General features: G+C 39.7%; 1 protein-coding gene across 1 annotated transcript in view; it reads left to right on the forward strand.

Annotated features, from left to right (window-relative positions):
* The window catches only part of col7a1l (collagen type VII alpha 1-like), a 100,252-nt gene that overhangs the window by 48,278 nt on the left and 36,871 nt on the right, over positions 1 to 15,103 (forward strand). Inside the window, exons 39-61 of the mRNA XM_060890108.1 lie at positions 376 to 435; positions 523 to 558; positions 646 to 690; positions 770 to 805; positions 2,063 to 2,107; positions 5,245 to 5,280; positions 6,126 to 6,161; positions 6,246 to 6,278; positions 8,051 to 8,122; positions 8,201 to 8,260; positions 8,348 to 8,383; positions 9,272 to 9,352; positions 10,015 to 10,050; positions 10,204 to 10,248; positions 11,541 to 11,612; positions 11,900 to 11,935; positions 12,183 to 12,212; positions 12,378 to 12,410; positions 12,697 to 12,768; positions 12,844 to 12,888; positions 14,393 to 14,446; positions 14,568 to 14,600; positions 14,894 to 14,959. Of these exons, the coding sequence (XP_060746091.1) occupies positions 376 to 435; positions 523 to 558; positions 646 to 690; positions 770 to 805; positions 2,063 to 2,107; positions 5,245 to 5,280; positions 6,126 to 6,161; positions 6,246 to 6,278; positions 8,051 to 8,122; positions 8,201 to 8,260; positions 8,348 to 8,383; positions 9,272 to 9,352; positions 10,015 to 10,050; positions 10,204 to 10,248; positions 11,541 to 11,612; positions 11,900 to 11,935; positions 12,183 to 12,212; positions 12,378 to 12,410; positions 12,697 to 12,768; positions 12,844 to 12,888; positions 14,393 to 14,446; positions 14,568 to 14,600; positions 14,894 to 14,959 (1,098 nt within the window). The remainder of the gene's footprint in view (positions 1 to 375; positions 436 to 522; positions 559 to 645; positions 691 to 769; positions 806 to 2,062; positions 2,108 to 5,244; positions 5,281 to 6,125; positions 6,162 to 6,245; positions 6,279 to 8,050; positions 8,123 to 8,200; positions 8,261 to 8,347; positions 8,384 to 9,271; positions 9,353 to 10,014; positions 10,051 to 10,203; positions 10,249 to 11,540; positions 11,613 to 11,899; positions 11,936 to 12,182; positions 12,213 to 12,377; positions 12,411 to 12,696; positions 12,769 to 12,843; positions 12,889 to 14,392; positions 14,447 to 14,567; positions 14,601 to 14,893; positions 14,960 to 15,103) is intronic.

The raw sequence follows: 15,103 nt of genomic DNA on the forward strand, positions 1-15,103 counted from the left end.
GCGTCATCGGGCATCAAGGCAGGATACACCCTGGACGGAGTGCCAACCCATCGCAGGGCACACACACACACTCTCATTCACTCACGCAATCACACACTACGGACGATTTTCCAGAGATGCCAATCAACCTACCATGCATGTCTTTGGACCGGGGGAGGAAACCGGAGTACCCGGAGGAAACCCCCGAGGCACGGGGAGAACATGCAAACTCCACACACACAAGGCGGAGACGGGAATCGAACCCCGACCCTGGAGGTGTGAGGCGAACGTGATAACCACTAAGCCACCGTGCCCCCCTACATGATAATTCAGAGTTTAAAATCTTTGTCTGGCTAAAGAGAAAGGTTTATTTGAGCATTCTTGGCTGTTATGTAGGGAGAAAATGGAGTTGGAATTCCCGGTGTCCAAGGTGTGCAGGGTTCTCCTGGAGAAAAGGTTTGTATTATAGTCATTCTGGGTAAAAAACATGTACTACTTTGATATGTAATGCCACTTTGAAATGCTATTTTTTGCTGGTTTCAGGGAAATATGGGGCTTTCAGGGCCAGTTGGACCAAAGGTAAACTTGTAACCATTAAATCAATGGCAGAAATTATAATGATTGATTTAACAATACTTGAAAAAAAAAAGTTTGGCTTGTTCACAGGGTGAGCAAGGAATTCAAGGTGTGACAGGACCCAGTGGCCTTAGGGTATGTGCAGGAGCCAGTTTGTCTTAAATTACCAGCTTGCGTACATGTTTTCCTACAGATTTCTTTTGTCTGTGTTTAGGGGAAAAGAGGTTTAAAAGGAGAGCAAGGACTCAAGGTAATGTAACGACTCATCATTAAACAAAACCTCATTTACTTGTCAGTCTCTTCTCCCAAAAGCTTCAATTGTCCCTTAAAGCTACAGTGGTATGTTACTAATACCTTATTGTTTCTATGATAACATGGATACGCAACATAGTCAAACATAAATCAAGTCTATTATAGATTTCATGAAAAATTTATAAGCGTATATGTACTTCTTATGAAGACTGGAAGGAGTCTCCAGTGTCAGAGCTTCGTAACAGTCCATGAAAAAGTCTTCAGGACTATTTATTTATAACGTGAATAATTATTATATTTTTAATATAATTTTTTTAATTAACTTCGAGAGAATAATAGAGATGCTGGTGATGGAGCAGCTATTTATTTATTTATTTATTTATTTATTTATTTATTTATTTATTCATACAATTTAAGTGAGAACAGGAAAAGATTGGATTGTTTTTCTAAACTGCTTTTTTTTTATAATTGTCATGATTGTGTAATAGATATAGAATAGGAAAATTGTCAAAAACAATAAGCAAAGAGTCCTATTTTTGGTAATTATTTACGCATTTTTTTTTGTTTTAAATATCGTCGCTGTCAGGCAGAATCCTCGTATCTCCAAAACCGTTATTTTTCAGGCCGTACCTAACGCCGTACCTTATCTGCAGTGCACAGGGTTTAGTCCGTGTCTTGCGCTAAATTCCTGTCCTCAGACGAGCACCAGAACTAGCGGGGGTCAAGATTTTTTTTTCTTTGAGCCCAGTGTTTTGAAGACATTTACCTCAGAAGACGTGTTGATTCGTTGCGACTCTTCTTGAGGAGAAATATGCCGTGAAGCTCTCCCACGGAGTGAGGAAGAGGTGGACAGTTGAAGTGTCCAATGGAGTTATGAGATTTGCGCTCAAGCTATTTTCAAGACTTTAGATTGGTTAATAACTGGTAAAAATAACAGACCCACGTGGGGACTGACCAATAGCATCGATATGTGAAAAAATATGAAATTGACCAAATTTGGACATACGAGGTTTCCGCCCGACAGCGACGATATTATGTTCTATATATTAGTCACATACTTTTCCTGTTTTCTGTAAAGCACTTTAACTTCTGGGTCACCACGAGTCTAGGACACCATTACAAATTAGATTAGAATGCAGTGACACACTAAAGCAATAGCACATTTATAATAAATACACTTTATTAAATAACTGATAACCGTCAATAGATCTCAGAGGTTGTGTTAATGACTGATTTTTACATTCACATGTCACAGGGTGATCGTGGAGATATTGGGCCTATAGGACATCAAGGATTAGCAGTAAGTCATTCTTTTGCCTATTATTCGTCTTCTCTCTTGCCAGAACATTTAACGATGTGCATACAGTATTTATCAGTGAAAAAACTTTTCCATGACAGGAAAAAGTGCAACAGCAACAAGAAAGAAACTGTTCTTCAGTAGCTTCAGTTACAGTCAGGAACCTTGAAACTTGAAAACGGGTGAAACTTTGGGAAAGATTGATAAAAAAACTTAACTAGATTGTGAATCAGATGGAGAGCTTCAGTAAAGGATGACACTAATTACATATAATAAGCTCATTATTGAACCCCTGGAACAATGATGAGGACTTTGCCCATCCACAAAGGCAGGACTAAACACTCACGGTGTTTGAAGGTTATTGAGATTTCCACTTCTCCTTCCTGGATACTAATAAGGCAGTAAACTTCCAAGAAATGGAGCGGGAGATCGACAGGCGAATCGGTGTATCTTCTGCAGTGATGCGGTCGATATATCGGTCTGTTGTGGTGAAGAAAGAGCTGAGCCGCAAGGCGAAGCTCTCTATTTACCAGTCGATCTGCGTTCCTACCCTCACCTATGGTCATGACCGAAAGGACAAGATCCTGGATACAGGCGGCCGAAATGAGTTTCCTCCGCAGGGAGGATGGGCGCTCCCTTAGAGATAGGGTGAAGAGCTCGGTCACTCGGGAGGAGCTCAGAGTAGAGCCGCTGCTCCTCCACATCGAGAGGAGTCAGCTAAGGTGGCTCAGGCATCTGTTCCGGATGCCTCCTGGACGCCTCCCTGGGGAGGTGTTCCGGGCATGTCCAACCGGGAGGAGGCCCCGGGGAAGACCTAGGACACGCTGGAGGGACTATGTCTCTCGGCTGGCCTGGGAACGCCTCGGTATTCCCCCGGAAGAGCTGGAGGAAGTGTCTGGGGAGAGGGAAGTCTGGGCGTCTCTGCTTAGACTGCTGCCCCCGCAACCCGGCCCCGGATAAGCGGTAGAAAATGGATGGATGGATGGATGGACTTCCAAGAAGTCCAGTCTTAATTAGGTCAGTCTTTAAATACGACCTTATCAAGCACTCCATAGTCAATCAACAGCATGAGCCTGTGAAGAAATATTTAAATATCTAATAGCTAAACCAATTCACGCCAACTTGTGTACACAATATTAGGAGCTGATTGAGACACATCCTTTAATATACCTGACAGGAGCAATACCATGATTATGGTGAGGCTTAGCCATTGCACTGTGCTGACTTTTGCGTGTTCCCCAAATTAGCCTTTTTTGAAGGCTCTGGGTTGTTGATTGGAGGATCAGGGTTCAATCCACAGCACTGCCAAGCTGCCACTGTCTGACCCTTGAGCAAGACCCTTAACCCTCTCTGCTCCAGTGGTGCTGTATCAGATCTGATCCTCTGACCCCGATAGATATCTGCTGGCAAAATTTAGCAATCGAAGGGCGTACATACTTTATGAAGTTACAAACCATGATGCTTATATGTTATAGGAGACAGGACAAATTTTTATCCAGAACCTTCTTAACAGATCTGGTTTTGAAGTAGGAATAGTTAGATATGTAAACGGTGGCAAGGGTAGCCCATAAAATTGAACGGAATAGATATATGTTCAATGGCGTATGTTTGATTTTGACATTGGTGGGGACATAATTTATTTGACATTGGTGGGGACAACATTCCCCGTATTTTGTGCATAAAACTGTTGTTATAAGAATACTTTCATACTCACATACCGGTAGCTGCATAATCACGTTGCATATTGCTTCATACAACGGAATCTAGCTGCAGCCTCAAACCTCAACACATTAGCGAGAAAGACAAAGCCAATCAAACAGAGATGTGGGTTAGAGAGGCGGGACACAAAAAAGGCAAAGGCCAATCCTTTTAGAGAGGTGAGTTACAGAGGCGGGATTCATTGCAGGGGGTAGATCTGTTAACCGTTTGTGTTCCACAAGTTGCGCTATTTTTTTACAGAACGCCGTTGTAAAATATTTATATTTATTTAATGATTCCTGGATAAATGTTAAATGAAATAAGTAAAAAAGCACAAGACACAGACGGACATCAGTGGTTATGTATATATATATATATATATATATATATATATATATATATATATATATATGTGTGTATATATATATATATATATATATATATATATATATATACACACATATATATATATATATATATATATATATATGTATATGTATGTATATATATATATATATATACATACATATACATATATATAGTCTTGGTCGAATTATTGCTAGGGACAATTGAAAGTTCCCTGGATATTGGTAGGGACATGTCCCTACCGCCCCTACCGTCCCTACCCAAATCGATGCCCTTGTATATGTTTGACAAAAGTGAAAGTTAGGATGCAGAAAAATAGTTAACAGTTAACAAAATGCTTAAAAAGTACGCTCCGAGTGATAATACAAGTAAATTACTTTTCCACAAAATTGCTCCCTTTTCACAGTGACAAAATTGTGCTAAGAGATGGTTCAGTACACATCTGTGATGCCCAATAATGTCCTTTTTTAATTCTTTTGTTTCCTCTGCAATCATCTCTACAGTTGGTCTGCTCCTCTGATGCTATTTCAGTTATACAGCATGCTATTAGGATAGAATGGGTTGGGGCACCCTGGGGAAATTAAAGATGATTAGTGAGAGGAAAGACTTTGCTCCATACCCCTGTCTCTCTGTCTGTCTGTCTGTCTGTCTCTCTCTCTCTCTGATTAGCAATAGATTTAACCCCAAGCTTGAGCCCTACATGATCTGCATCAGGATCTGCATTAATTGAAACGATTCACACTCCTGCATGAGGCTTTACCCAGATAAATATGGAGGTGTTTCACTATCCGTAATTGTCACGATCAATTATTTATCTTTCCATTAGAATTCTGCTGATGGAAAACACCTCTCTAAACCAACTTGGAGTCAGTTTAATAAGAAACTTTTAATACTGACATTTAATACACGTAATCGTGTCTTATATTAATAATTACACACCCAGAACCTCTGAGTCAAGATGAGGCTCTGGTGTAGGAGAGAAGGAGGAGAAAATGTGGATCTTCATGAAGCCATTTGCAGTCATTGAATACTAATCATGTTTAAGATATCATGCATTGTGTTTCTTCTAAAACTAGGGTCTGCCTGGAGCTGTTGGACCAAAGGGTGAGAAGGTGAATGTCAAAATTTTTAAATCTGTGTATAAAGTGTGTATAAATTTAAGCAGAAGACTTTAAACACATCAGTTGTATGGATTGCTGCACTTTTATATCTGGAATTATAGAGTTATTGCATGTTATGGGGTCAGAATTGTTTCGTTATTCTGAATAAATATACTATGATCCACAAATAAATATAAAGAGTTTCACAAATATTTTTTAAATCAACAAATGCACAATAAGCAAACCGTAAATATATGTTACAAATTCCACAAAAAGAAATGAAATTCACAAATAAATAAAATGGGATTTGCAAATAAAATTTTTTTATAAATATATATTTAATTGTATTTATTTGTGAATGGCTTCCTGCTCATTTGTGAATCGCCTTCTGTGCAATTGTGAATCACTGCACGCATTTGTTGATTGCGTTCTGTGCATTTGTGGATTTGAAACATTTCTAACGTCAAGACGTGCAAAAGAATCCACAAATAGGTGGACTCCGCCCACCGTCTACTCCAGCCAATCGGACACCGGTCTCGTGGCGCTGACCAATCGGTAGACCGTTAACGAAACAATTCTGACCCCATACATATAACCTGATTATTATTATAGACAGCATTATTCAAAGCTACTTATAGAAGAGGTTTAAAATCTCGATCATAAAACACAACCTTGTGCTAGGACAAGGCTAAGAGCACCATTGAGGATATTTTGGAGAAAACGTACAACAAAATCAAAATAAAAAAATCTAACAAAATATACGGTTATTTTAGTCCTTATTTTAGTCCTACCTGAATGACGTACAGGAGCGTATTCCAAATATAACAGAAGTATTGAGAGATCATTCTGTTTCACAGGGAGAACATGGAGCACCAGGAGATCCAGCGAAAGGCGTAAACATTACAAAAATCACCTGATTCACTCATATAACAGATTTTTCACATCAGCAGGTACTCAGTTTTGTTTTCCTTAAACAGATACTCGGACCCCCTGGCAAGAAGGGTGCAAGGGTAAGGAAAATATTGTTCAAGTAAATATTCTGATAAATAATATCAGCTGTGTTATTTACAGTCCTAATAACAAATTCGCGTTCCTCGGCTTCTGAAGCAAAGGTAGGCCATCTGTAGGAGGCTCCCACGCACGCTGCGCTTGCATTCGCTTGAACTTAATCAGATCTGGCAGTTACTCTTTTTTTTTTTATTCCCCGTGGGACGCCTTCATCTACATTGATAAAAGCGAGCAATATGGCCACCGCCTCTGTGATGATTCACACGCTGCTAATTAGTGAAGAGGGTATTCGTGTGAAACTAAAGTCTCCCAGAGGTCTACTTGTCAATAAATGCGACTCTCAGAAAAAGCAGCAATTACACTCCATACAGAGTTTCCATCGAGGTCTCAATTCGCCGCAGCATTCCGGCGTGTGATTTGTGATGTTCATTAAAAGTTTGACTTGACATGTTGTACACTCCAAGCATGAAGGAGCTTGACAGTAATGATGCGATGAGTAAGAGCGCTGCACCAGTAATATAACACAGTTGATTCATGCGTCTGCTGACATTTGTGTCCCACTGTTATTACATTTACAAATACACTTATGTGGTTCTCACACAACACGCACTACAGGTCAGGGTTTGCCCAAACACAGGAAACGGACAAATGTTAGTTCTGCGTTAGATTTCTGTACATGATGTCTGTTTCCTGTTTTAGTCACAGCCACATCACTAAAGTCCACAAATATCTTTAGCGCTATGTTTTGATTTTTTCCCCCACACTTTGAGATTTTCCAAATACGCAGTTATGCAGCACAGTTACGACACAGTCAGGTGTTAAAACTGCAAAACTACTGATGTTATTTTTAACTTCTCTTACTGTTGTGTTTAAAAGTGCTCTTAAACGGATAAGAAAAGGCAAAAGCAGAGCCAAAGCGCTCTCTGTATGTGTCACGTCTGCCACTGTGTCTGAAATTCATCTCCTTCAGTTGTTTACTATGTAAGATGTTTTATATATAGAGCTCTATTTAAGGAGACGTCCGACTGAATTCGGGCAGCTCTGCGTGTAGCGCGTTATCATAAACGACTATTAGATAAACAAGTCGAATGGCAGAGAAACCACAGACATTCATTAGCGTTAGAAGCACTGTGCATTGGGTGTAATGTATGCTGGGTTTATGGTGCATTATGGGTAATCGTATCATTTGTTATCTTCAGATTATCAAAAAAAGTTATGGTTTGACCCAAGGGATTAGGGTTAGGGTTTAGACACAAGGGTTAGGGTTTAGGGTTAGGGTTAGACACAAGGGTTAGGGTTTAGGGTTAGGGTTAGACACAAGGGTTAGGGTTTAGGGTTAGGGTTAGACCCAAGGGTTAGGGTTTAGGGTTAGGGTTAGACCCAAGGGTTAGGGTTTAGGGATAGGATTAGACACAAGGGTTAGTGTTAGGGTTTAGGGTTAGACACAAGGGTTAGGGTTAGACCCAAGGGTTAGTGTTAGGGTTAGACACAAGGGTTAGGGTTATACCCAAGGGTTAGTGTTAGGGTTTAGGGTTAGACCCAAGGGTTTAGGGTTAAGGTTAGACACAAGGGTTAGGAGTTAGGGTTAGACACAAGGATTTAGGGTTTAGGGTTAGAACCAAGGGGTTAGGGTTAGACACAAGGTTTAGGGTTAGAACCAGGGTTTAGGGTTAGACACAAGGGTTTATAGTTAGACTAAAAAAGGAACCCATCCTCATCTGGCTGATAGTGAGGTGGTATAAATAACCAAATAAGTTTGGTCCTCTCCTTACAGGGGGATATCGGCCCGGACGGACCTATTGGACTTCAGGGAATTAAAGGTGTCCAAGGAGACAAAGGTGAAAAGGTAAAGCCGTGTTTGTGTACGTGATTGATTGATTTATCAAGGAATGTTTCGACTTTGTATATTGACTTGTATTTAAAGGGCAGTCCTGGCTTCGGGATTCCTGGACAGCCGGGTCCTAAGGGTGAGACCGGTGAGAGGGTGAGTGTCATTATTATATAAGCTGAGCTGTAAGCTAAATCAACAGACTGAAGTGCTACAGAAGTAACTTTGTGTATTTGTGCACAGGGTAATGTTGGATTATCAGGGAAACCTGGACCTAAGGTAAATAAATATGTAGATTTTAACAACATTTAATAATTTACTGAAAGTCAAACATGAAAATATCAGACACGCCTTAAAATATTACATTTACATAATCTGTAAAGAAAAGATTGTCTATGTTAAAGTAATGTGGTTTTTCATCATTATGGAGCCAAACAGTGATGTTAATTGTCCACCATATTGGACTTTCCACCATTTTTCTTCTGTAAAAGTTGTACAATCATCACCCAATTTTTAAACAAAAACAAAACAAATCACGTATCTCAGATTTATGATATCAAATGAAGGTGATGTCTATCTGCCAAACAGGTAGTGAGGATATTTATTTTTTTACGGTAATGATGTATTTGGACCGAACATTGTCACATTGTACTCTTGTTTGATTTGCTTGGTTTATCTCCTTCTGGGCTTCTTCTGTGTTAAGTGATGTGGACAAAAAGTGCTTGGACCCCTTAATCACCGCTTTCAGCTATATTTATTTATCACTACCAAAGTAAAGTTTTGTCGTTTGCTATTCCAGTGTTGAAAGTGTTTAAAGAGCTGTTGAAAAGTTTTATCGTTCCTTTGTAAACAAAACAAGACTTGTGTGTCAGTTTTCATCTTACAGGAGTCTCTTTAAGAGCCAAACTCATCACCGCATGTTAAGAACAATTAACACCTTCATTTAAATACGCTTCATTTAAACATCATGCACCTGAATGAATAGTGATTTAATTATCATTTATGCACAAACACACACACACACACACACACAATTTAATACTAATACACACTCCATTTAGCATCTTTATTCAGGGCCTTAGTAAATCAGGGTCGTGCTGATTTGTGTATCATAAACGCATTTTTTTTATAATTCATTCCATCTCAAACGGTCGTGTTTTTCTTTAGGGCAACGATGGCTTTAAAGGAGAAAAGGGTAACATGGGTCTCCTCGGAAACCCAGGACCTCCTGGTCTAAGAGGTAAAGATGTAAGTAAACCATGAAAGAGATGTGTGTGGGCTTGTGTGCAGTGCATTTTAACCTGAATTTATTAGAATTTTACAAAGAGGCGAAAATAGATTTTAGTTTTCTCTAGAACAGCTCGATTTGTTTATTCATTCATTCATTCATTCATCTTCTACCGCTTATCCGAACTACCTCGGGTCACGAGGAACCTGTGCCTATCTCAGGCATCATTGGGCATCAAGGCAGGATACACCCTGGACGGAGTGCCAACCCATCGCAGGGCACACACACACACACACACACACACACACTCAATCACTCACACAATCACACACTACGGACAATTTTCCAGAGATGCCAATCAACCTACCATGCATGTCTTTGGACCGGGGGAGGAAACCGGAGTACCCGGAGGAAACCCCCGAGGCACGGGGAGAACATGCAAACTCCACACACACAAGGTGGAGGCGGGAATCGAACCCCCAACCCTGGAGGTGTGAGGCAAACGTGCTAACCACTAAGTCACCGGGGGCCCCCCGATTTATTTATATAAAACCGATTAAAGACACATCAATTCCAGACCCTGAATAAATCTCCCAAGGTTTATAGTAAAGTGTAATGCCTTAGACAGGACTGACAAAAGTGTAATATATAAGAAATGTGTTAATCATATATATTTTTTCAGGGTTTGTCTGGCTCAAGAGGAGACCCTGGACTTCAGGTGAGAGAAATCGTACTTATACAGGAACAAAAACACAGAATATACACACTATTGCATATAAAAATATATAGTTACTCATACATATCTATATCACATCCATGTACCTGACTCATTCTTATGCCTGAATCATGGTGGTGGGCAATTTTTCCTCAGGGAGAGCCGGGTCCTCCGGGGCAGCCAGGAGAGAAAGGCATCAGGGTAAAGCACGTGGTCTCTTAAACAATCTATACGAATAAAAAGAGAATCAAATAAAGAAAAGCTGTAAAAAGAATGGAATTTATATAAAATGACAGAAAAAATAGAAAGGAAAAGGGAAGAAAGTATGTTCGAATATGGAAGAAATATGTTCGAGAAAGAAAAAGCTTGAGGCTGCTGATGGAAGGAATGTTTATAGCTTCTGTGATCTTTGTAACGTGCGATAGTAGGATAGACAGACAAACGGATGAGTGTAAGAAGGATGTCACTGAGAACATTAGGGAGAAATATAATAGCAACAAGCATCATGTCTATGTACTATATACAAAACATGACAAGAACTAAATACTTAAACACAAACGGAGCACTGTTTGTTCCAGGAGCCATGAATTTGGGAACTCTTTACCCCTTTTCCACCAAAAAGTACCGGGTGCTGGTTCAGCGTTAGCACTGGTGCTGGTTCAAAGTTGGTTCCACTGGCGAACCTTCTAAGAACCGGTTTGCCTTTCCATCGGTTAGAGAGCATCACAGAGCCGAGTCTGACGTCACTGTATACGTGTCACGTTACACAGCAACTTTAACGCAGCAGCGACAAACACAAACACAACATCAACAATGGCGGATGTTGCTTTACTGTTAATGCTCATGGCTTTGTGAACCTACATTGGCATCCAAACGTGGCGAATCCGACGTGTACGTGCAGCTCCATGTAATCTGTATAAACGGAGGTTGTAATCGAGTACATAACTTTATTTTATCATTAACACAGAAAAAAGTTAGCATTAGCATGTAGCTAACTACTATCATGTGTGCTGATAATGTATCATATTGTGGTAAAGTAAAAGTGTATTAAACATTAGTATACTTAAGGTACATTATCAAAAGTGCTAACAGTAGCCCCGCCCACAGCCCCGCCCACAGCTCCTGACACAAGTGGTTCTTAAGTCTAGACAAGCAACGTTTTGGTGCTACTTAAGAACCACATTTCCTGGTTCAGAGCCGGTGCTTTGGCTGTCGAAAAAGAAAGAACTGGTTCTAAATTAGGCTCCGAACCAGCACTCAAACTGCCTCGGTGGGAAAGGGGCACTTGACGTTGTGTCATTAATGTTTTAGAAAATTTAAATGTAACTCTAAACAGATAAAAATTCTGATTTGTTGTACTGAGATGAACTGAAAGATCATTAGCGTTGCTACATTGCAGTTGTATAAGAGGAATAAAAAACTTAACATGTCATGTCCTGGTATCATGTCCTGTTATGTGAATACTTATCTGTTCTTTTACTCTTCAACCTCAGGGTCCTCTTGGTCTCCCGGGACAACCAGGAGGTACCGGTGAGAAAGGAGATGCTGGGAAAATTGGGTTTCCGGTAAGCATCCGCAAGCTTTTTAAATGCCTGGTTTATTGTTCGGTTCTTCATCTTAAAACATATTACTCGTTAATATTTAACATAATTAACTCTATAATTTTACTTATCTAAATTTAGGGATGTAAGTCTGGCCTGTGTGACTGCTCCATGGAGTTTAATGATGCTGATGTTTGTTTATAATGATGTATTTACAGCACCGTTTTATCGCGTTTAACAGAAATAATCTTGTCTGACGTGGATTCGTATGATTGTAGTATCTGGAAATATCTTGTGTTTGTCCTTCACAGGGTCCCGAAGGTCCCAAAGGAGAGAAAGGCGAGCCTGTATGTACTGTATTGAGTTATTTTTTTAATCTTATTTATATTTATATATTTATTTTTATCTTATTTTCTCCCATACACCTCATATCCACTTTTATTCACAGTATGTGCCTGTGTGCATAATATGAATAATTCTAAATAAATGTGAGATTCCTGCTGAATGGCTGTAACAGTGACGGTACGGAAAGTAGAAGGTTCATCGAGCACTGATTTATAATTCTTGATTTCATTTGTATTTTTTTTTCTCTAGGGGAAACCTGGTCCACCTGGAAATTATCAAGTGAGATTATTTCGATCCTTTATCGGATGATCTGATTACAGTCTGAAATGTTTCTTGTTAACTCTGATTAGCGCTCATTTTAAGATTTGAGGTACATTTTGCATCCCTTCTGTTGCGTGTGTTAACACGGTTGTGTGCTGATCGAACGCTTTTCTTCCCACGTAGTTGTCCACGTCAGACAACATCGGAACCATTAAGGTACGATACAGGTCACGTCATGCACCGTTACCGGTGTACTCATCATATCGAGAAATTTGATCTTCAGTGGTGACTTTTATAGAAATGAATGAAAGGAGAACAATTAATGTACAAGTAATGACTTTAAAATCATTAGCACTGTCTAGATCGCAGGTGTAGATGTTTTGCTAGAGAAATAACCTGATTTGACCTCCTTACTGATTCTTCTTGTGAATCTGTAGGATAATAAAAAAAAAGTACATTTCATCTACTCTACTATGTGAGGTGTATTTGGTGTGTTTTTTAGGGTGAGCCAGGTGATCCGGGTGAGCGTGGGCTCCCAGGTCTGCGTGGAGATACAGGACTACCAGGACCACCAGTAAGAACATGATCAGAGAGAATATAGCGCTCAGTAACAGCGCTCTCATTCTCTAACATGTCCTTGTTTCTTCAGGGTCCACCGGGACAGCCTGGATCTTCAACATTTGTAGACCTTGCGGTGAGTCTTTGACGTGCATTAATCCAATAATTTAGGTTTTTTAGTTGTTTCCATAAGATCCGTAATGTTATACGTAAATTTGCAACACATTCAATATGCAGTAATATATGGATATTTTACATTTAAGGCTGAATATTGACTTGGATTCTGTACCATTGAAGAAAAACTGTAGACCTGTACGTTCATGCAGTTATCCAGTAAGCCAATCATGTGGCAGCCATGTGGTGTATAAAATCATGTAGATTACAGGTGAAGAGCTTCAGGTAATGTTCACTTTATGCCTCAGGTTGAGTATTTTAGAAACTGCTGATCTCCTGGAATTTTAACATACGACAGTCCTTTCTCAAGTTCTCACTGAATGGTGCAGAAAACAAAAGACATCCATTGAGTAGTGGCAGTTCTGCAGGCAGAGAGCGTCAGATTTGTTGGCTAGACCGATCTAAGCTGATAGGAAGGCGACAGTAACTAAAACTAGAACGTACATTTCCTGAAGAAAATGTGAATGGTGCTTGCACGTGGCAAATCCCGGGGGCTAGTCGAGACGAGCATGTGACGTCATCTGAATACTCTTGAGGAGGTTTTCCTCATTGGGCTGAGTGTTTTGATATGTCACATGTCCGTGTTGTGCTAATTTTTTATTTTCACGTGACTTCACGTGACATCATCAAAATACAGGTGAGGAAGTTCCCCTCATTGTTCTGAGTGTTTTGATATGTCACATGTCCATGTTGTAAAAAGTTTTTTGATTTTGCATATATGGGGGCGGGGCTGCGGGACAACCGGAAGGCCAGTCGGTACACCAATTTAAAGGTTTGTTCAGAGTATCACCCTAAAGGAGCTGGCCGAGTTTGGTGTAGAGAGTTCGAAAGCTTGCCGAGTTATAAACCTCCAAAGTTTATAATGGGAGTCTATGGGAAAAAAGGCCACTTTGAGACCGGGTACCGGAAGTACCGGTACTCGGATCGCTTATAAAAGTCATAGCACACCTCTCCTCAATGAGCCGGTCGATTTGACACGTCATTCATGGGTCTAGGACAAAAGCTACAGGACAAGTTACGCGCCGAAGTTTTGTCCGGCACAATAGTGATAATGTTGCTTTGCGAGCATCATTAATAACCACGCTTTATATTCGTAATGAGCAAAAAAACAATCATAGAAGGCTCACCATGTCAAACCTGGATGCTCATGAGGTACAACGGCAGACTTATCAGTCTTCACTCTTCACCTGTCTTTACCATTCAGCATGGCGTTTCTGCCACATGATTGGCTGATCATATACTTACAAATCAGCAGGCGTATCAGCGCTCCTGATGATAAACTGACAGACGAGTGTAGGTGCAAAAGTTTCTTTATATATGGAAAAAGTGATGTATATACTGTAATTCGCTGGAACTCCGATGTCTTAATCTAATGTAGATGTGTTTTTATATGCTGTCAGAATATTAAAACATTTAATGAGCTATTATTTATTTATTTATTTATTTATTTTACCATTACTCTGTAGGGGGTATCTGACAGAGACGGACTGAGCGGTTTAAAAGGAACGCACGGACCAAAGGTTAACCTACGGGACACTCTTATCCATTTTATTAATTCGTAACGCACCCTTTTTACCCCCTAGCTGAATGTTGAAAACTCTTACAATTAGTAATCCTGAACTTTTTTTTTTTTTTAAAAAGAGTGAATCTGGGAAGAAAGGAGAACCAGGAGCTGTGAGTAACCATTCTGACAGCATGAAAGCATGATTCATAGCTTAAATGTGATAATGGCATTAAAGGAAAATATATATATTTATATATATTAGTGTATAATTAAGCTTCTAATGAGCTGTTATATCTGTAGTTAGTGTGACATACTGTATGATAGGAGATATTTATATACAGTATAATAATAATACAGTATAAGAGAAAACTGGTTTAAATGGGTTTTATTTTTAATGCTTGTAAAACTATAAATCTGCATGACTGAGTCTATTGAAGTTCTTTTTTTGCTTGTGTTTTAATAGAAAGGAGAGAAAGGAGAGCCTGGGCGAGTTGGCGTTGCTGGCATGCCTGGTTTACCCGGTGTTCCTGTGAGTAAATCTAGTTATTAAACACGGTACTACAGTGTATGCAGCTATCACAGTGTTATGGATTTTAAGTCCTATAATTAAGATTAGATTCTTTTATTATCACTGAACAGACAACGTCATGTACTTCAGCAGCAATCGAGCTAA

This window comes from Tachysurus vachellii, chromosome 16 (genome assembly GCF_030014155.1).
Source record: "Tachysurus vachellii isolate PV-2020 chromosome 16, HZAU_Pvac_v1, whole genome shotgun sequence".
Lineage (NCBI taxonomy): Eukaryota > Metazoa > Chordata > Actinopteri > Siluriformes > Bagridae > Tachysurus > Tachysurus vachellii.